The sequence below is a fragment of the Tachysurus fulvidraco genome, chromosome 14 (genome assembly GCF_022655615.1).
Source record: "Tachysurus fulvidraco isolate hzauxx_2018 chromosome 14, HZAU_PFXX_2.0, whole genome shotgun sequence".
Lineage (NCBI taxonomy): Eukaryota > Metazoa > Chordata > Actinopteri > Siluriformes > Bagridae > Tachysurus > Tachysurus fulvidraco.
The window spans coordinates 11,936,301-11,958,435 of NC_062531.1; the positions used below are offsets into that span (position 1 = coordinate 11,936,301).

Below are 22,135 nucleotides of genomic sequence, written 5' to 3' on the forward strand. Positions count from 1 at the left end.
TGCCTTTCAGCCCTTTTCCTCCTCCACACATGTGCTTTCTCCCACTGCTCACTTGCTCCCTTTACTTGATCTGTAGTGTCCTCTTTTCTTTTGGCTCTTCTTTTGGTTTCTTCTCAATTAGAGTGGTGATTACAAATTTAAAGTTCAAGAAAACAATGCAGATTACACTTCTTCACTACTACATTTGAAAAAACGTCAACTGCAACTTCAAAAGGTAAAAAAAAAGGTGAGAGGCTTTGTTTTTACAAACTAATTTGCTAGGGTGTATGGGCCATAAAACAAACTGCTGTTCTTGAAAAGAAGTCCTTGAAATTTACGTGCACATACACACCCTTTAAAGTGTTATCATCTGTCAGCACACTGCTTACTCTTTATGTCTTAACTGTCTTTGTATCTATCTGATCTGGTTGTAGTAGTATAAATTAAAACAACAGCCGCAACACGTTTTCTGTTTATTAAAAAGAGAAGGGGAATACTTGAGAAAGTGATGGACTTTTTTTTAATAATTCACACAGGACACTGATAATTTAGTGTCAAGTACGAAAAACGGTGTAGGGCAATTGAGTTGTATTTCTAAAAAAATGCTTTTGTACTTTGTATCTCATTTAAACACAGTCCTGCTCACTCAAACACTCCTCCAAGTTAGAAAAAATTGTAAAAAAGAATTAAGGATCTACTTTCTGACCTGTTTGTATTCATGCTGCCTTGGCTACTAATTTTTTGCAGGCAAGGGAGGAGAAATCACAAGAGATCTATTATATAGTAAAGGACATTTTCTATCTTCAGACAGTTCTCTATAGCTTCATATAGTTTAATTATATAGATATTTGTTTCTTTTCCTGCTGTTGTTACCTCATAGATATTCACTGCTCCTTTGGAACTTTTTTACAAATTATTTGAGGAATAACTCAAGGAATAGCGAATACACGTAGTACTAGTAAAATGTGAACCTAAAAAAAAGAAAAAATCCATAGAAAAAACACAGTTCAAAAATGTTGGTCTAAAATCCAAGAGATTTTGTTAATCAGTAATTAATTTGCTGTGTGTATATGGATAAAGTAAATATATAAATAAATATATAAGTTTATATATCACTATGAAAAAAAGACTTTGGTTTGTCGTAAGCCTTTCGGTGCCCGTCTTTAGTCCTTTAAATGTGACAATGTGAAAAAATAAAACAGTGTATCATAATTAAAATCGTTCAGGGTGTAACCACAAGCCGCAAGCAAAAACACTGTACTGTCACAAGTTAATACCATCCACGTTTGTAGAGCCCTTGTGAAAAAGAGCATAAATAGGGTCTTGTGTTGTTTTAGAAAACCAAAACATTCAACTTCAATTGTGTTTGGAGATAGTGTAGATTGCGTTAAACACTTTGCAAATTAATTTAGCACTACATATTGAGATAACTGTATAGACCACAACCTTAAAGTTGTCCCAGCACACTTTCATTATCAGGGGAAATCACTATCATTTGTGCATGGAATGTGGCTAAATAATTTTTTTGGCACTGAGCGTATAATGCTCACAATAAAGTTTGTCTTCACAATTGATTTACATTTGAAGTGGCTTCCTCAGTTCCATAGAGCGGATGTCCTGGTCATATCCAACCTCCTCTGTTGTGTCTGAGGAAGTTCAAGGGATGGAAAAGGAATATGAGGTGCTGATAGACAAGTCATCATGTAAGCAACATTAGTGTCTTGATTGTTGTTAGCACAACTCCTGCTGTTCAGTCACGTGTTTAAACAAAATGAAAAGGGCTTGCTTTGTTTTTTCTTTTCCCCCAAGTATGCTACAAGCCGTTCATTTTGGTTTCATGGAAACATGTCCAAGTACTAATTGCATAGGGGATGTTCATGGATTATCTGAAGCATGTATGTGTCTGGGGCCTTGTGGGTCACTCAAGAGGAAAATTGCAGTATTGCTTGGGTACAGAAATTCAAGCACAGTCATGCCCAATATGTTCTGACCGTGACTTGTAAAAAAAATGGTGTAGAATAAAATACTTACAGTTTGTCAATCATCAATATTTTACATTATTGTTTGCATGACAAGAGGAGCCTGAGAATGTTGTAGAATCTAGTGAGATGAGGAAATAGAAAAAAGCCAATGGAATGTTATGGGTGGAGAGCTCAGAGTTGTTTAACTTGAGCAGCAAGTGTGGAGTGTGGAGTGTATCATACACAGAGTAAGCACCTCCCCTTACAGCTTAAACCGCTGGCTAAAATAATGTCGACTTAAGTCAACAGTTGAACATAAACCTGGCGTTTCAGCAGTGAGCACATGAAGTATTCACTGTTGAGTGGAAGACAGTTTGTGGTGATTATGTAATTATCTCTTATCAGTGGATGCAATAAGAGGGCTAAATGTGTTACCCCACCCCCTTCTGTCCCATCAAGTTTATTATCTTCCCAAACCCCTAAACATTTTAATTGTGTTACATGGGTTAAGCATATAACACATCGATTTCAGTAAAAATTTTCATTGTTCATCGCTGACCGATTTTTGGGGTTGTGAGGTTTTTTTGATGCCTAGTGACTTGCAAGCTGTGAAAACAAAAAGGTAAGTTGCCTCGAGGGTTCATGGGTCTGAAAAAGGCTCTTTTTTTGCTCTTGAAATGAGGCATTGGGAGGAGGGGTGAGAAAACAAGGGTAGTCTTGCATCAGAAAAGTTTCTTTCCTTTCCCTTCACTCCTCCTTTCCCTTTGCTCCTCCTCTTGATGAATGGAAGAGACATTTTTTGGTTGGCATATGTTGAGATGAATGACAGATTTTCCATGAGATTTTGAGTGTTTTTAGGTTGAAATGCGGTTTGAGTTTCAATGGTTCTTTATTCTGTAAGCACAATCCAACTTGCAGAACTAATATATATTCCATATTTTGGAATAAGTCCACATTACAGTGTGTAGGTAACTTGACAGTAATACAGTACATATTATTTTGAGTTTTTACCTCAGCTCATTTGAGATAGCACTTGACTAACTCAAAATGATCCATTTTTGATCCATTTTTGGAGACAGCCTTTTTCTAAGACACAACAGGGGGGCAGGTCAGGGGGCCAAATGGCTGCTTAGTAGTGTTTTGTTGTGCATAGCTGCTTTGTTATTTTAAGTGTGTATTTTATTTTAAAGGCTATATATATTATTTGCATCAAGCATCTGTTGCTATTGTCTCTAAACCTAAAGCTCAATTACATGCCTGTAACAGTAAAGTAGGTCAAATTAATCTATTATTAATTTGTTTCTGTGTAATGAATGTGCTAAAATAAACATATTGTAAATGTGTGGCATGTGCAAATATGACTGCCACTAGCTTCAAAACATCCTATTAACATATTGGTCTATTTCAAGGCTAAAACGTGCACTGGACTTTATTAGCCAAGTTAATATTCCACTTGAGTATTCACAACAACAAATTGAAGGCTAAGGCAAAGGACAACAACAAGGACTGGAACATATTGCATTATGCAACTGGTACAGCAAGATATCCCGCATCTACTGATACCTGTGGATTGCAGACAGGTGGTAATTTATATATTATAGATATTTGACTTTGGGATTTTCAGTTTCAGGTCTATAGATGTGAAACAGGTGAAGAATTGAAGAATTATGCCCAATGAGCTTGCCAATACTGTACTGTACATCTTGTATTTGCTGCTTATTGCACTTCTGATCAGATGCCAGAACTACATTTCGTTGCCTTGTACTTGTACACATGTAATGACAATAAAGTTGAATCTAATCTAATCTAATCTAATCTAATCTAATCTAATCTAATCTAATCTAATCCACAGGTTGAAATGTTTGCCTATCTTGATAGAGATACCATTTTACCTTTTTAAGAGTAAAAATGAAAAGGAGCACAAGAAAGTACAGTGTGTTTCGGTATTAGTGCCACTGCCTGTTTACCACTGTCACCAGTATGACACCAGTACTGCATAAAAATAGTAATCAACAAAAGCTTCTATTCATCTTTTAAGTTACAAGTTAAAGTTATAAGTTATTTATCTACACATTCAATAATCAAATAGTCATGTGACCTTGTGACATGTTTTTAAACAATCCAAACCAAATACTTTATTAAAAAATCATTATAAAATGGCAACAGTAAAATACAGTTGGTAGGTAAAAACAACAGCTATAGCCATAGATTGTTACTAAAATTCATTTTTTTAAAAAAAAACAACAATTACTCATTTTGGTGAATGTCTGTTCTTTCATTAAAATGAGTAGTCACTGATGTGCTGTGGGTGCGGTGGTTAAGGTGTTGGGCTACCAATCGGAAGGTTGTAAGTTCGATCCCAGGTCCACCAAGCTGCCACTGTTGGGCCCCTGAGCAAGGCCCTTATCTCTCAATTGCTCAGTTGTATAAAAATTTGATAATTTAAGTCACTCTGGATAAGGGTGTCTGCTAAATGCTGGAAATTTAAATGTAATGATGTACATCTTAAAATTTGGGACAGTAGGTCTTAAATTGAACTTTGAACTTAAATTAAAAAAGAGGATCTTGATCTATTTTATCCTCTGGAGAAAGAGTTAGAGGACAGTCTAATAGTTTAATCTAAGTTGGAGATCTGAGATAACTGGTAAAAGGAGACATTCCCTGGCTCTGGGAGAATATATCTGGAGTGCATTCCTGTTCCAGGACATCTACTCATGTAGTATAAGGTTGAAAAGAAATTTCATTCGAAGTTGCTTGGAAGTGGCCTCAAAGACTGTTTTTGGAATCAGACTGTTCACAAGTAAACCATCTGTACAAGCAAAGCCCTGAAACCTTTGAAGGTCTTGTGTGTCCTATGCTTGTTAACAGAGCTTCAGTGTATAATATTTGCTTTGATTAACACAACATGACGTACTATAAAAGCTCACTTGACTTAACTTCTGCTGAAAGTATATACCCCATGTATTCTATAGCAGGTTTGAGGAATTCACAGTTCTTGACCATAGCATACTGTATATATGTATTTCATAGCATACAAAATATTATTCATTTACCTAAAAAATTATTAATGAATATTTGGAAAATGGATAGGCCATTAATGAGACAGGATAGCATATGATTGTGCTAAAAAGCTATTTGATGTTATTGCAGTTAGTGATGAATTCTGTTGCTCCAGCTCAACTATTTGATGACTAATAAATTTTCATAATCTTGTGTTGGAACTCCTCTTCCCCTGAGAAACCTGAAGAACTAGAGCTGAGGACACAACACAGCTCTACACAACACCCACTACTTCATTCAAATTTTTACACAACACATATTACATATATAATGTGTATATAATGTAAATATATATTGCACTGAAATTGCACACAATTACACACATCTGCATTATTCTTGCTTTATTCATAATAGTTCTTCCTACTGTAGGTAGATGAGGTGTTATTAATGCTTATAGAGGTCCTGATATTTCAGGGCAATGAGTGCATCTGTACTGATTTTATGCTTTTATGTGTGATGAGGTAACAGGATATATTGCTTGATATAGTGGAGTAATTTCCTTACTCTTCCAAGAGCTTACTGTATCATATGTCACTAGGTGGTGATATCCTGAAATAGTCTGATGCAGTCAGGGTGTCTGAAGCAAAGATATTTTTTGTGTAGATTTTGAGTATATTTGCAGATTGTGTTCGTTATGGACAATGTGCAATGTCAGTGAGTCTGTAAGGTTGGAGTTGCATGTGACTCTGCAATCTGTGTAGAATCTGTCCATACTGTCCATTGAAGAACAAGTTCTTTTCAGTCTTGATGGGTAGATGAAGGCATGAGGTGCATTAAGAGCCTATCAAAGACATGCTTAGATTTCTTACTTATGTTGTCACTTATGTTGGTCTGTCCCAGATACATGGCTCTTAAGATGTTTAACTTTGTATAATTTTTTTTATCTGCACCCCAGTTTTTACTGAAATGAAATCAAATGAAATGAAATGAAAAATGGACAGTAGGATATACCTTTTGGGGGCTTCTCCTTGACAAACAAGGTTAAAGAGTAAGGTCACTTCATACAATAACAACACCAATTGTTTCAAACCCAGCTGGGGGTAAAAATTGGGTGTTGAATCCTAACAAATGTCACACGCTTGTCTCATTTTTTTATGTCTGCAAGTTAGTCATACAGTTTCTGGTGTTCCTGTCAAGAATCATAAACAAAATTTTCAAAAAATATTGAGCTTTGCTTTAGTAAGTGTTAGGGAGGCTTTTAACCAAAAAAACAAAAAACAAAAAAACAAAACATGATGTGTTTGGAGTAAATGAAATCATTTGTCTAGGTACATTTTTGCATGATCTATGTTTTCAGTGGCAAGCCAGGTAGAACCATGTCAAGTGCCAATCCTAGTGTACTCCAGCATAGGGTTACTTGCTGAGAATGGAAAAAGGTCAAATCAAAGTCAGGAACCTACTGTATAACAGCCCCTAATGGGGTTATCCAAAAATAAAAATCAGAGTAATGGCACCAAAAAAGCACACACACACACACACACACACACTCACACACTCACACACACACACACACACACACACACACACACACACACACACACACACACACACACACACACACACACACACACACACACACACACACACACATGGAAGGTTGCTAAAGGTTTGGCTAGGGAGATAAGATTTTCCCTTCCACAGGACATAAGGACTCAGTTTGTGATTTAATTAGAGTAAAAATTATGTTCAGCATATGTGACAGCCCATTTTATTTTACATGCTAGATGTAAGACAGTGCCTTGTTATTTGACTTGTAGAATCTATGGCTAGTCATGTTAATCTGAGCTCAGCTGTTGGTGTGTTGTAGTCACCCAGCTCCATACTTACACACTTTATGTTATTTTTACATTAATTTGTCATCCATGTATATATTTATACATGCACGTGTTTGTGTGCGCGTGTATGTGTGTGAGTGTGAGTGTGTGTGTGTGTGTGTGTGTGTGTGTGTGTGTGTGTGTGTGTGTGTGTGTGTGTGTGTGTGTGTGTGTGTGGTGAAAGACAACCATGAATGTATAGAAAGGCACTAAAGTAAATCAAATGTACTAGACATCAGTCTACAAGGCAGAGATCAGAAAAGTGTGTGGGAGTTGCAGCTGGCAGGCTTGTCTGGATGTCCTCCAAACTTTTGGCTTCTGAGCCACGTAGCCAATTCAAGTACGGGGAAAAAATGTAGCTTGAGTCCGAATTTCATATTAAACAGCAATGTGTTGGCTGTGTTGAGTTTTCCCACAACCTTTCACAACATCTGACCACCACAGAGGCAGAGTACAAATACGATATTAAGCTTTGTGTGTTTTTATTACCTTTACTAAAAATATATCTACTCACATGCAGCTGTTGGACTGTCTGGTAATGATTCATATATCTTAGCAAAAATAACAAAAAATGGGATTAGACATTAAACTCAGCAGTGTATGGAAATTTTTAGAAATGTAAAAATAGGCTGCAGCCCATGCTTAGGGCTTCTCCTGAAACATGAGCTCTGATGAACCAATCAAATTTTGGAGAGTGGGAAAAAAGCCACATGGAGCTCATATTTTTCCTTCGAGTGCAGTTGGAGAATTGTTCAGTTTTTTGCTCTTAACTTGGTAGAGACACAATACAATTAAAAGGAAATAAATGTCATTATCAGCTATGTAAAGTTTTCCAAATGGTACTGCATTTAATGCATTTTTGTTCAAAGAAAGAAAGAAAAAACTAAATGCTTTTGTTTTTGTTGGATTGTCTTTCAGATCAACACTAAAGGAATTTATTTCATTCCAGCTTTATTTCAACAAAATTTCTTTCTTTTCTACAATAATACACAAAAAGATATACAAAAATGGAACTTCAGAAACTATCAAATGGACACCACCAGGAATTTCAGTCTCTGGAAGATGGGTATGTGTCCTCTTTGCTTATGAACTGCTAATATCTTGAAAAATTAATGACCAATTGTTATTTTCCTTTATAACAGCCTGCAGAATTAGTAGTTAATTATATTTAGTTAATTATATGTTATATTTCTAAAATATAAAAGAAATCTGCAGCCCAGGTATTATTATTATTATCCAATTATTTAGGATGAATAAATGAACTTAAATGCATCATTGTAAATGCATTGTCAGTGCCTTTTTTCAGAATGATGTATTAGTGTGTAGTAGAAAAACAGCAAAAACTCTGTATTTCAGCATCATGATCAGTGAAAGAATATTTTTTCTTCTCTTTCATTTCGTGAAATATGCAGTTTCTTGCCAGAGCAAGAACATTTTTTACCACATAAGAACCCTGGGAAAAAAGACACTCAGTTTACAGATGTAAGTATGCATTTATACATTATAAGAATGTAACATACATCTAGTCACCATCCTTCCTGTTGTCTGTATGCTGCAATTCCCTGCATCTTTCTGACATTGTGTCTCTGGCAGTTTGAAGGGAAGACCTCATTTGGAATGTCTGTGTTTAACCTCAGCAATGCTATCATGGGCAGTGGAATCTTGGGACTGTCATATGCCATGTCCAACACTGGCATAATTATGTTCCTGTGAGTATGTCACACTGCATCACCAGTGTACTCTTGCTTCAGCACAGTATTACAACATGCTGCAAAATACTGTCACATTACTTTGAATTTCACATGGCTTGCTGAAGTTAGACTCAGACACACACAGTACACAACTATATGTAGTTAAACCAACTATTACTATTTTCATGCATGCAAATTGTATATTTCCCTCTTTCCTGCATACTATACACCAGGATGTAATGGGTTCAAAGTGGTTCATTTTAGGCATTTTTGGTATTTACTGTTAAATAAACAGGTCATTGCGAAATAGTAGGTTTGTATGCAAGGCTCCCAAATCAAATTGCAGCATTAAATATAGCTACACAGTTGGCAAGGTCTATAAGTCTGGCTGTTGGAAAAAGTGCAGGCATCTCTCTCTGTCTGTCTGTCTGTCTGTCTGTCTGTCTGTCTGTCCGTCCGTCTGTCTCTCTCTCTCTCTCTCTCTCTCTCTCTCTCTCTCTCTCTCTCTCTCTCTCTCTCTCTCTCTCTCTCTCTCTCTCTCACACACACACACACACACACACACACACACACACACACACACACACACACACACACACACACACGGTTATGTGCAACACACACGGTTATGTGCAACTACTGAGAGTAAATCCATATACAAACACTAATTTGTACACTAATTTGTATTAATTGTCAAATTACTTTAATACATGTACGGCTGTTACCTTGTACAATATGTAGCATTTTAATATGTTGTTTATGTATGGCTGCTACCTTGGCCAGGTCTCTCTTGTAAAAGAGATTTTTTATCTCAATGAGACTTCCTGGTAAAATAAAGGAAAACAAACAAACAAACAAACAAACAAACAAATGATTTTGTAAAATAATGTTTTTACAGGTTCCTGTTGATAAGCATTGCTATTCTTTCATCTTATTCTATCCATCTCCTCCTGAAGAGTGCTGGAGTTGTGGGTAAGACAAGGCAGTAATAATAACTGTAATAATAAAAACTGTACTCAAATAAATGATTCAAGAATTTGCACAGAGTTAGCTGATTATTTTTGTTTATGTGCAGGTATTCGTGCGTATGAGCAACTTGGCAAGAGAGCATTTGGTCACTTGGGAAAAATACTGGCAGCTGTTGTCATAACAATGCACAACATTGGAGGTGAGTTAGATACCTACAATAGAACAAGAGTTGTGGTGAATTCAGATGCTCTGTAATTTGGAGCACTTTTTGTTTCGACTGACTGCAAAGCTACACCAGGTTACACTTGTAACCCAGTTCCCTGAGAAGGGAATGAGAAGGGAATGAGACTCTGTGCTATGGCTGATACTATGGGAACCATTTTTTGTGGAAGTTGGGTCTGAAGCTCTGTGTGAAATCATGCCGATTTATCAGCTTGGGTAGGTAATGTGATGAAGTGGAACATGCCATCTACGTCACATTACTCCAGCTTCTACTTGTCTATAGGAAGAGCGAGTGGATGTCTGGAGTGTGGCAAGCGTATTGGTTCCTTCTCAGGGAACCAAAAATAACCCAGTGTAGTTCCCTTTTGGGGGAACACAATACTACACAAAACGCAATACTAAAGCCATCCTGTGCTGTGAGATGCCTGTCTTGAGGTCATGAAATGGCACAAACAAGCTGGGAGCAGAGCGCCACTAGCCCTGTAAGACCCTGGACCCAGAAATAGGGTCCAGGTCCAGGTTATAGAACCTGATATGACTCACAGATGGATGCCATGGATACCTCAATCTAGACGGTGATAGGCTCTAGTACTGTACTAAAAGTTCATAGAACTAGATCCTGACAATGCTGATTACACCAGAGGCAAACTTTCAACATAGTCTCCACAACCACAGTTTGTATCTAGGAGCTGGTCACCCTCAAGGGGCCAGACAAAGAGGTTCCAAAACATTGGGCAGGGGAAGAGGATTTCCCCTTGTGCCTGAGTTTCTCCTGACGGGAATCTATGAAGGAGCACTATCCATAGGGGAAATTAGGTCCGCAAACCAGACTCAGGTGGGCAAATGAAGAGCCAATAGTAACAAGGAGACTAGGTCATAACCTACACTAGATAGAAACCTGTGTGCAGAGCTGTCAGGGAAAACATACAGATGGAGTCTCAACTACATTTGCACCATGGCTTTAGCCTTCCCAAATGCCATTGTTGGGGTGGCTGTGTGGGTGAAAATCCCCTCCTCCCATAGCCAGAGTTGGTCTCATGTGTAGCAGACCCAAAGGAATAGCTTTATCTGCTACTGAAATGAGCCGAACACATGTGCCTGGGTGACAGATAGGCCTTAACCTATCCAGATTCCCTTCAATCGGGAGACAGACATGCCAACATTGTAGCTGAATCGCAAAATATTCCCAAGAAGGTAGCTCTGTGAGAGGAAGAAAGCACACACTTCCCTGGGTTGAGCCTGAAGCCTGGGGACCTCATGCGGGCAAGTACAGCATCTCAATGCCTGGCTGCCACCACACTCAACTGAGCCAAGACAAGCCAATCATCTGGATAATTGAGTACATGGATGCCCTAGGGTGCAATAATGCCAGAGCAGCCTCCATGCACTTTGTTAGAGTGAACAATAAGACTAATCCAAAAGGGAGAACCTGGCACTGGTATGCTAATGCAAACCTTGTGAGTCTCCTGTGGTCTGGCAAAATACCTATGTAAAGATAGGGGTCGTACTTGATCTTTGACACAATGATCTCAGTTTTGCACGTTTCTAAGTACAATTAAGAGCAGTCCAAAATTTATAATGCAGGTCAGCCTGTTATGCCTGCAAAACCACCTTTGTCTGCAGGGCTGCACCGGCTTGACGTCCTGCCATGTAAGCCTTCACTATAAGGCCTGATGTGTCCCGATAGGGCATCAGTGGGAGTGCAGACTTTAAAGGGGAGCCGATAAAGGGGAGAGATAGCTCACAATAAACATAGACACAACTTCCTCAAAGAAGTGCTCCCATAGAGTCATCCCTGATGCAGCATTGAGTTCCCTCTGTTTTTAAAGCAATGGTGGTTTATGGTCACTGACACTCTTCGAAGAATCAGCCTCGTGAAATCCGTGAATTAAATCATAAAATGCTTGATGCCTAGTTCATTAAAAAAATCAAAGCTAAAATATAAAACAAGAAAATATTTTTCAACCACATGATATCAACATAAATTTGACAGCTACTTTGCTAGAAATCTACTTTGCTAGATCTTGTTTTTATTACTTTTTTCTATTATGCTGTAGCAGGCACAATATACTGGAGCAAAAACGTATTATATCAAATGTGTGGCCTCCAGTATGTGTGATACTTGAGATGTGCTGAAAGGACACACACCACCTTTCATCTGGATTGCCAGTGTGTGGGGTCATGTCGCATAACATCCCCACCTGTTCCTGCTCCTGGCTCCTGTCCTGGCAAAGGAGTGCCAGAATTTTCCCCCTTCAAAGTAAAATGTCATTGACAGTGTAGATAAGGTAATGAGGTAATCTGTAGCACTGTATAAGGGCACTATAACTTTATATATTATACTGAGCTTTACACTCACAGAATACATTTTTGTTAAAACAGCCATTAGATGTATCGTTTACCGGCCTACATATTTTTGAGTTTTATTATGTTTGGAATAAACCCATTCAATTCAATTGAGCATTTAAACAGCCTAACAATTATGAGAACTCAATAATAATTATAATAACTTAGATAATGGTAAGAAAACAGCAAAAATCTGGACAACTGGCTATGCTTCAGAAATCCCATTTTGAGGACAATAGCACTATAAAAAATCCCACTGATCCAGACACTGTATAATATAAATAATGAACAAATTTATGTATTTTTATAAGTAGATGGATTACATTTTGTAATATTATTCTATTTGTCTTAATTTCAGCAATGTCTAGCTATCTCTTCATTGTGAAATACGAGTTACCTTTGGTCATTCAAGCCTTTTTGGGTCTTCAGCATAGCAGCGGGTAAGTTGCAAAAAAAAAGCCTTATTATGGCTATTACAGATGTTTGCAAAACTAATTAATGTAGCTGAAGTTCTGCTGGGGACTATATACTTGTTATGTATTGACAGAGTTATATGTAATGTTGTTGTGACTACTTCATTGGTACCGAGTTTCATGCTCTGACATTCATTTCACTGTGTTTAAAATAAATAGATACAGTATATAATTTTAAAGACTAAAACTATTCTAGTGGCCCTGAAGACAAGATGAGTTGGCAGTTAAAATTTCACACTGTTTTACCTTGAAAAATGTAAAAGGAAGTAAACCAACATTTTTATGGTGTAAGTTTTTGTATTTAACTCTAATTGGTCATTCAAATGAATGTATGCTAAATAAAAGAAAGGCTTCATTAATTTACTAGTGCTTTTGCTATTTAGCCACTTGCTATTTAGTTACATTAGCATGAACAACTGAGCATGTCTTGAAGTGTTTGTTTATTAAATTTATTAACCTTAAATCCCAGCTTATTATTGAGTTATACTTGGTCAAGTGAAGCTAATAGTTTAGGTATGTAGTTATGTGCATGGGAACTACAGCAACTCCCGAGAGATTAAGGGAATTCTGAAATTATTTCATTTTAGAATATTTTATTATTTATTATTTTCAACATTCTGTAGAATTTTCAATCAATATTTTGTGAAATGCTGGGTTTAAATAACTAATTTTATTTTTATCTAGACAGTGGTACCTGAATGGCAACTATTTGATCATCATTGTGTCTATCTGTATTATTCTTCCTCTGGCTATGATGAGACAGCTTGGTAAGTATACACACACACACACACACACACACACACACACACACACACACACACACACACACACACACACACACACACACACACACACACACACACACACACACACACATACAAACAGAGAAATTTAAGAATTAAGTACATCAGTCCTTCTGCTTGGTCAACTCTCAGAGCTAACCATATGTCACTGTACACACCCTTGGGGTAGTTCTGGAGAACTAACTGCCCTTCTTACTTCACATCACATAACATACTTGCTCATTTTTTGTCCACAGAGGCTACTCGTTCATTTCCTCGTCAGTTTAAGAGTAAACACCTGCCTCTCTATCTGAGCCTCCTGCCACTAATCCAGAATGCAGATGCATGACTTGTGTTCAACCTCTCTATAAGTTCTCCCACCCCACCCCATTCTATTCTCAATCCAATGGCTTCTTGTTGCTTTAGATTAAAAACACTGATGTTTGCCATCAAAGTAGACCAGAACCCATCTTTATTGACCTAGTTAAAGTACTAAAATACCTGTGAAGGCCTCTAGCACTGCTTGACTGGAACCACCATCTTTGAGGTTACAAGAAACACATGCATTAATGTTCTCCCAGCCAAAAAAACGGTATTGGAATTGGAACTTTCCATATCTGCCCGAAGAACAAAAACTAAAGGCATAACTCTTTCCCAAGCACCTAAATTAGCACTTTGTTAATCTTATATTTTCATACTAGACTAACCTCCCTAACAGGGTTTTTAGACTGATGTTTCTCTTAGTCCCTGTCATCTTTAAGTCACTCTGAATAAAAAAATGTAAATGCAAACATATAAGTAAACATAAAATATCATAAATCAAATTGCTATTGTTTGCATTGCAAAATATTTGTAACATTTTACCACTAATGAAATTTTTTGCTTTATTTTGTTATTTAAATGCTGTCAAATTTAAATGGCTGCAATTCGTTGACTTCCATTGCTCTGGGTTTTTAGTAAAATGCATTACTTGCCTGTGGATTTTACATGAAAGAATATTGTGACTCCTGAAATATAACTACATAAGCAGTTCAGTTCAGTTTTGTACTGATGGAATTCACATATTCATATGATGGAATATATGTAGCATCCTCATATGGAAGAGAAAATTATATTCATCTAAAGTATATTACTACAGACCCAAATGTGAACAAACAAAAACTATTTTACTATATGTATTAGTTTCTCTATAAATTAAAAATTATTACAATATTGCATATACTGTAATCAATTTAGGTGTCCTTACTCATCACACTGTCTTTTAATAAATATATTATTTTGAACACACATTTTGTACATACACACACAAAGTGTGAGACAGTAAAACACAGTGAAGCTGCATGGTCTGGTATCTGTTGGGAACATGTGAAGTTCTAGAGTACATAATAATGCTAGGAAACATACTCAAAATAGAGCACAGACAGAAAATATCATAGAAAAACAACAGGTCAATATCAAAGCATGGGCCTACATGAAGAATATCACTTAAGCAAATGAGTTAGATATCTATAAGCACACATAGTGAAGTTGTATACAGTTAATGTGAAGTTGTGGCATGTGTGTCTTTAGGGTACCTGGGCTACACCAGTGGTTTCTCACTCACATGCATGGTTTTCTTCCTCATCTCAGTGAGTATCAAATGGAACAGAAACGTCATGCTTCTTTCACAGGATTAAATTCTACCTGTATACTGCTGTGCATTTCAGCAGTAGCACTGTGTAGAATTTTTAAAGTTGTTAACATTAATTTAAGTACTACAGGAATTCCGAATGTTCTGCATGGAGAGACTTCACATTACTTTACTTTCACTGTTACTCAGTATTTTTGTTACTCATAGTCCTTTTTCCGCTTTCTCTTTTTCTTCCTTTTTTTCTCTTTATTTGTGTCATTCTGATCTAGGTCATCTATAAGAAGTTCAACATCAACTGTCCTCTGAATGATTTCACCAATCACACAACAATCAACATCACAATAGAAGGAGAATGTGAGGCCAAGTACTTCACTGTCAACCAGCAGGTCAGTGAAACAGAGCTGCCTCCTCTTCATCAGTCAGAGTTAGATATGATCATGACAGAAGCTATCTATCATATTTTAGGAAAAGGTAATTCAGTATGATAAAGCTTTCAGTCATCCAGGTCACGTTAAAGTGTCACTGCTTGCCTGACTGTAGTGACATGACAGGTGACTGTGTAGAAGCTTTACATCCTACTCTCATTACCTGATTTTTCTCCATATGTCTTGCAGACAGCCTATACAGTTCCTATTTTGGCTTTTGCATTTGTGTGCCACCCTGAAGTGCTGCCTATCTACACTGAATTGCGCAAGTATGTTTAGGAGCACACACTGCAAATGAGAAAACCTGAAGAATTCCATATATTTACCATGTGAATCATAGGAACAAATAGAAATTAGTTGATGATAAATTGCAGGAATGACACAGAATCACATTTTATTTTTGTATGTAAATTATTTGCCAGATGTTTTCTGTGATAGACATCACAAGTTATTTAATAATTTATAGATTTTCTTGGTTTCTTTAACAGCCCCACTAAGCGCCGCATGCAGAACATCGCCAATGTATCCATCCTAAGCATGTTTGTAATGTACCTGCTGACCGCAGTCTTTGGATACCTCACTTTTTATGGTGAGCCTTCTAAATCCATATCCACTTATTTATGGACTCCATTATCTATAAAACATCAAGACATTTTTTATGCATGTGGTGGCCAGGGAAAATGTGTTTTAGCCAAAATATATTTTTTTTGCCTGTTGCATATGTGGACATCTCTTAAGAAAACATAAATATATTTCACTGTAAGAACTTGAAAATATTGTGATGAAACCTTGCTGTGTTAGAATAATTTCCTTGCAGAGTCAATTTCATGAATTGGTCAATTTATTAAAAGAGAAATAATATTGTTAAATACGCATTTTCTCCATTTTCTCACTCTGTAACTACTTATATACAGGAGGGAAAATATTTCAGAATAAGAACCTTTTTTTTTGGTATTTTGCCTTGTTAAGAAATTTCCCAGGCTGTCACACCTATTTTCATTATGCTGTTGTCTAAAATGTCTGAAAATGATTTACTTGTTTTACACTTATAGGCTTGTTATAGAGAGAAGTCTTTTTTTCTGTTTGACATAAACAGGAAATACAGAGCCAGAGCTGCTACACACCTACAGTAAAGTGGACCCACTGGACATACTGATCCTGTGTGTCAGACTGGCTGTACTGGTGGCTGTTACACTGACTGTGCCTGTGGTGCTTTTCCCGGTAATAACACTCAATTTCTATAAAATCTTGACAATCACTTTTCTTGCAATAACAATGTATCAACAACATTCTGCAGACAGTTAGGACAGGTTTAAGACCACTGTGCAATGAAAGCGCCCTGTTTGCTTCTAAGCTTCATCACATTCTTACATTCTTGACTGTTTGACTGAATAAACTGCTGATCTGATATTGCACGGTATCACAACAAAGTTAATTACTGTCCAAAATCAGCACGATTCAGTGTTATTTTTCATCCCAGTGTGATTTTTCATTGCATTTTTTACAAATAATTAATGAACTATGGATCATACTTGTTTATTTAATGTTGTGAACGGACACTTATGGAAAGAGGCTTCTGTCATTATTTATGTACAGCATCATTTTTTGTTTCTTTGGTCTAACCCTCTCTCTCTCACTCTCGCTCTCTCGCTCTCTCTCTGTTTAAAGGTAATATGGCAAAACTGTAGCTTGTCATGTTACCTAGAAAAAATAAAAGTCCTCTCTGCTGAAGACTTTACTATATTAAAAGCAGTCATTTAAATATCAGTGTGATCTTTGTTTAGATTCGGCGGGCTCTACTGCAGCTGATTTTCCCAGAGAAACCTTTTCACTGGGCTCATCACATATCCATTGCTGTGTGCCTCCTCTTTGCTGTCAATTTGCTTGTCATCTTTGTACCCAACATTCGAGATATCTTCGGTATCATCGGTATGTACAAAGTTCCTCTTGAATATATACAACAGCTCTATCAGGAAATTCTTATTTGAAAAGAACCAAATCAATACACTGCCTAGGTGAAATATTCTGTGCACTGCTGTGTCTTCAGGTGCCACTTCTGCACCAAGCTTGATCTTCATCCTCCCAGGTCTGTTCTATATCCGCATTGTTCCAGTAGACCAGGAGCCATTGTTTTCAAGAACAAAAATTCAAGTGAGTTGAACGATAAATGAAGAACAGACATTTATGAATAGATTTCAAAGACAAGTATATGAGAACTGTCCATAAATATATACATATTATATATATCACTGATATATGTCACTTTTTTTTCTCAGGCCATTTGCTTCACAGCCCTGGGTTTCATCTTCATGTCGATGAGTTTAACATTCATAGCCCTGGACTGGTTTAATGGAGAGAACCGCAGTGGTGGGGGACACTAATTCCCAACCACAAACACAAGGGGTCCAGTATGCCTGCTCAGCAGAACATCATCTAGTGGTCCTTTTCCCTCAAATCCAGTTTTGGAACCAGAGAGAAGAGCAAAATAAACAAATCACTGATAGGCTGGGCCCATCTCACCGCTGGTCCCTTACCTCACTGAGTGAGTGTAGGACCTGCTTCCCACCATATTTCAAATTAAATAGAGGAGTGTTTTTGTGGTGGAGGATCTTGGTCGAACATGATGACATCATGCGCTTCATCACGCCTACGCAGTCATTTGCTTTGACAATCCACAGATATAAATGCCAATTAGGTTTCTGATTGCAAGTGCTTAAAGATGCAAACTTCCAAAAGTTCTTTTGCAACATCTGTAAGAGAATCCCAAAAAATAGATTATAGATTTATTTTCTTCTTTCATGTTAAACAGGAAAAGTCTATTTTTACTAGAATCCAAAATCAAAAGTAATTTTGTCGATTCTACTCAATCTTGGTTTTAGAGCAAATAGATTTAAGCCATGCACATATAGTAGGTTATTTCACCATGTTGGACTGCTGCACTTCGGTTCTCATTCTTATCCAAATTTCTCAGTCACATCCTGGTCACAAACCTTAAACATAATTGGTGAAATTGGCAATAACATGAAAAATAAACCACATATGAACTGTATTAAAGCCACAATCAGTGATTTCTAAAGACAGTTCTGTTAATAGCAAATGTATTGCATAACGGCTATTTTTATGAATAATTTTATGAATAAATTCTTTACAGTATTTAAAATGCCAAGTAAAACTGGCATTACCATAAAAATACCAAAAATTCATAATGTGAATTCCCGATGTATAAACCTTGTTTCCGAATTTTTTTTAAATACCTTATTATGCCTGAAGTTATTGCTTTCACTGTGGTTTTATAGCAGAATGGACAAATTAGAAAGTATATTAAACAGTATAAAAAACTTTTTTTCCGGTTATGCAGGATTACACTTTTTCTGAATAGCAAAGGTACAGCAAATCTCTGTAATGCAATCCAATGCTGATCTATTAACTTTAAAGGAAATCATTCACTCAGTAAAATTTGAGCAAAGACCCCATCTGTATTTTTTCCTCGATGTGAAGCTTGACCATTCAGAACTTTGTGTTATCTTCTATCATGGATTTATCAGCACTTCTACTGTGGCCTTTAATTTTAGGTTGATGGGGTTTTTTTCTGGGCCACAGATAAAATCTCCACAAATTTCCAAAGAGAATTAATAAGAAATTATATATATATATATTTTTTTAAAGATTTTTTAAAATTTCTATCCTTGCATTTAAGCCAATATGACAATGCAGTATCTGGTGGAATTAAGGGTTAAATTGTTTTTCCTCTTAGTGTAGAGGTCACTGTGAAATATGCTTTCAAAAATAAACTATTATCCATGTCCCAAATATACATATACATATACACATTTCAATGAGACAAATCTGCTGATTTAATGGATTCAGCATTGTTCGCTCAGTAAAGTGAGTCAGTTTGACAAATTACATCCTATGAACTTGACAATTTTACATGTATGCAGCTTATCTACACTGTTAGTAATCTAGCTTACACTCAAGTAACTCAAACCTGTTTACTGTTTTTCCCCAAATGCAATGCTGCTCTTGACGTATAGTGGTGTTGTTCTTTGTGTTGTTTAAACAGTTCTGCATCTTCTCTGCAACCTTAAATAAGATGGTGCTAATGTTTGATGAAGTTACACAGATTTAGAACAGGATATCCATTGATGCCAAAGATACTTTGCCGCTGATGAAGTTACTTCATCAACTGTTTTTTTTGTTTGTTTTTTGTTTACTGAATTGGCTGTAGACTTGGTCATTCTTACAGTTTTCAATAAAGATGAATTCTGTATGTTGAGTTTTTTGTTTGATTTGGGAGCTTAAAAAATATTGATTTACATAAGGATTCACTAAACTGAACTCAACTGAGATTATAACGGATCTGTACATAACATAGCTTATTATACTGAACTGGGAGAAAATCAATATATTTCTTTAATATTTAATTCATTATTTACAAATAAAACAATACAAGCTGATTGCACCTGTACTGCCCTCATTGCTGTGAACAGCCTAAATTAGTTCTGGTGTAATACTTTTTCAAAATCTCTAATCATTTAAATGGAATTCACTTGTGCGCAATTAAAGTGGCATACAAACAGCAGAACGAAGAGTTAAGCGTTATCAAAACACATATATGAAGCACTTTATTGGTAACACCTGCACACATACTTGCTGGTCATTTGGCAGCATTGCAGTGCATAAAATCAGGTAGATATGGGTCAACAGCTTTGGGTAATGTTCACCTCATCCATCAAAATGTAGTATAATGTGAGTTTAGTGGATCCAATAGAGAAGAAAGGATTCCACAAAGAATTTAGGCTGCATTGATAGCTGGAAGGCCATAGTAAAGCCCAATAGTAAAGCCAAGGTTTTGTAAAATAAAATATATGGTATATAAGTGTGTACATAAGTAATGACACAGGGAAAAAGTATTCACCACATGAAGAAAGGGAGGTGCAAAATGCATGGAAAGCCAAGACAATCAGTAACTAGAAAGCAATCCTGCCCCTTGTCAATGCAAATTAATATCAGGTGGTTCTGTCCAAACTGATGACCTATAAAAAGGTCTCGTTACCAAAGTATCACACAAGAAACATCTCATGATGGGTAAAAGCAAAGAACCGTCTCAAGACCTTCGCAACCTTATTGTTGCAAAACATTCTGATGGCATTGGTTACAGAAGGATTTCAAAACTTCTGAATGTTCCAGTGAGCACTGTTAGGGCCATAATCCATAAGTGGAAAGAACAACATTTCACCATAAACAGGCCACGACCAGGTGCTCCTCGCAAGATTTCTGACAGAGGAGTGAAAAGAATTATCAGAAGTGTTTTCCAAAAGCCAAGGATCACTTGTGGACAGCTTCAGGACAATAGGAAAACAATAAGTAATGCACTCAACCGCCATGGCCTGTATGCACGCTCACCATGCAAGACTCCACTGCTGAAGAAAAGACACTGTTGAAGCTCGTTTAAAGTTTGCTGCACAACATTTGGACAAGCCTGTGAAATACTGGGAGAATATAGTCTGGTAGGATGAGACCAAAATTGAACCCTTTGGATGCTTTAATATACACACCATGTTTAGAGGAGAAATGGCACTGCACATCACCCCAAAAACACCATACCAACAGTAAAGTTTGGAGATGGGAACATCATGGTGTGGGGCTGTTTTTCAGCATTCGGTACTGGCAAACTTCATATAATTGAAGGAAGAATGAATGGGAAAATGTACAGAGACATTCTTGATAAAAATCTGCTGCCATCTACCAGGATGCTGACAATGAAACGAGGGTGGACATTTCAGCAAGACAATGATCCCAAACACACAGCCAAGGAAACTCAATTGGTTTCAGAGAAAGAAAATAAAGCTGCTAGAATGGCCCAGCCAATCACCTGACTTGAATCCAACTGAAAATCTATGGAAAGAACTAAAGATCAGAGTTCATAGAAGAGGCCCACGGAACCTTCAAGATTTGAAAACTGTTTGTGTGGAAGAGTGGGCCAAAATCACACCTCAGCAATGCATGCAACTCGTTTCTCCATACAGGAGGCGTCCTGAAGCTGTCATTATCAACAAAGGCTTTTGTACAAAGTATTAAATATGTTTCAGTAAGCATGTTCAATACGTTTCCCTGTGTCATTTAACATTATTAAACATAACTTAATTTACGGACATCTATGGTTTGATTTCTTTACATGTGTGGATTGAATGGGTTGTTACCAACATCTGGTGAAAATGTCATGTCAATAGCACCTTTAGAAATTTACTGAGAAAAATGGTGACGTGTTCAGTACTTATTATAATATAATATTTACCTGCTGTATGTGTGTGTATGTGTGTGTGTGTATGTGTGTGTGTGTGTGTGTGTGTGTATGTTTAGTGTTTAATTTATACAATTTATATAGAATTTCTGGTAATGATTTAACATTCTGGTTTAAATTCCCCAACCCTAGACAACCAGCTATGAAACTTAGGGGTTTTCAAACTAAACAGATAAACAGCATACTGTATATCAGATCACTTGTGTTAAGACTTCCTGAGGTGAGCAGTGAATACAAAACTGCTCAAAGCACACAGGAACTGAACAGGGTTGCAGAAACTAACTGCAAAGTTTATGGCATCCTAAATGCCTGTGCAGGGACAATGTCCCACACAAGAGCTTGTTGAAGTGTGTCCGTGTGGGAAAAATATACACAATTGCACCATTGTGGTGTTTTTGAAGAAATCCAATTGAGATGGACATAGAGTCAACTCAGTCAGCATATTACTTGTGGTTGTGTGTAGCTTTTGTTTGAGATAT

The 22,135-nt window shown here is 36.8% G+C and overlaps 1 protein-coding gene across 2 annotated transcripts; it reads left to right on the plus strand.

Moving 5' to 3' along the window:
• The first annotated feature begins 22 nt into the window (after nt 1–22).
• slc38a5b (solute carrier family 38 member 5b) lies at nt 23–19,628 on the plus strand. 2 transcript variants are annotated; one of them, XM_027167306.2, is made up of 16 exons: nt 23–225; nt 7,731–7,880; nt 8,227–8,296; nt 8,408–8,523; nt 9,404–9,477; nt 9,581–9,673; nt 12,401–12,482; nt 13,200–13,282; nt 14,867–14,925; nt 15,197–15,313; nt 15,542–15,621; nt 15,841–15,941; nt 16,449–16,573; nt 17,137–17,281; nt 17,400–17,503; nt 17,629–19,628. In XM_027167306.2, exons 2-16 carry the CDS (start codon nt 7,822–7,824, stop codon nt 17,731–17,733), a joined length of 1,413 nt encoding a protein of 470 aa, XP_027023107.1. In that variant the 5' UTR covers nt 23–225; nt 7,731–7,821; the 3' UTR covers nt 17,734–19,628. The 2 variants fall into 2 exon arrangements, with proteins under 2 accessions (XP_027023107.1, XP_027023109.1); XM_027167308.2 differs by having other exon boundaries at nt 23–214; nt 7,733–7,880.
• The last annotated feature ends 2,507 nt before the right edge of the window (nt 19,629–22,135 follow it).

Coding starts and splice junctions, on each gene's coding strand:
- slc38a5b (XM_027167306.2), top strand. CDS start 7,822: ATGGAACTTCAGAAACTATCAAATGGACACCACCAGGAATTTCAGTCT. Junction 14,926..15,196: donor TGGTTTTCTTCCTCATCTCA/GTGAGTATCAAA, acceptor ATTCTGATCTAG/GTCATCTATAAGAAGTTCAA. Junction 17,282..17,399: donor AGATATCTTCGGTATCATCG/GTATGTACAAAG, acceptor CTGTGTCTTCAG/GTGCCACTTCTGCACCAAGC.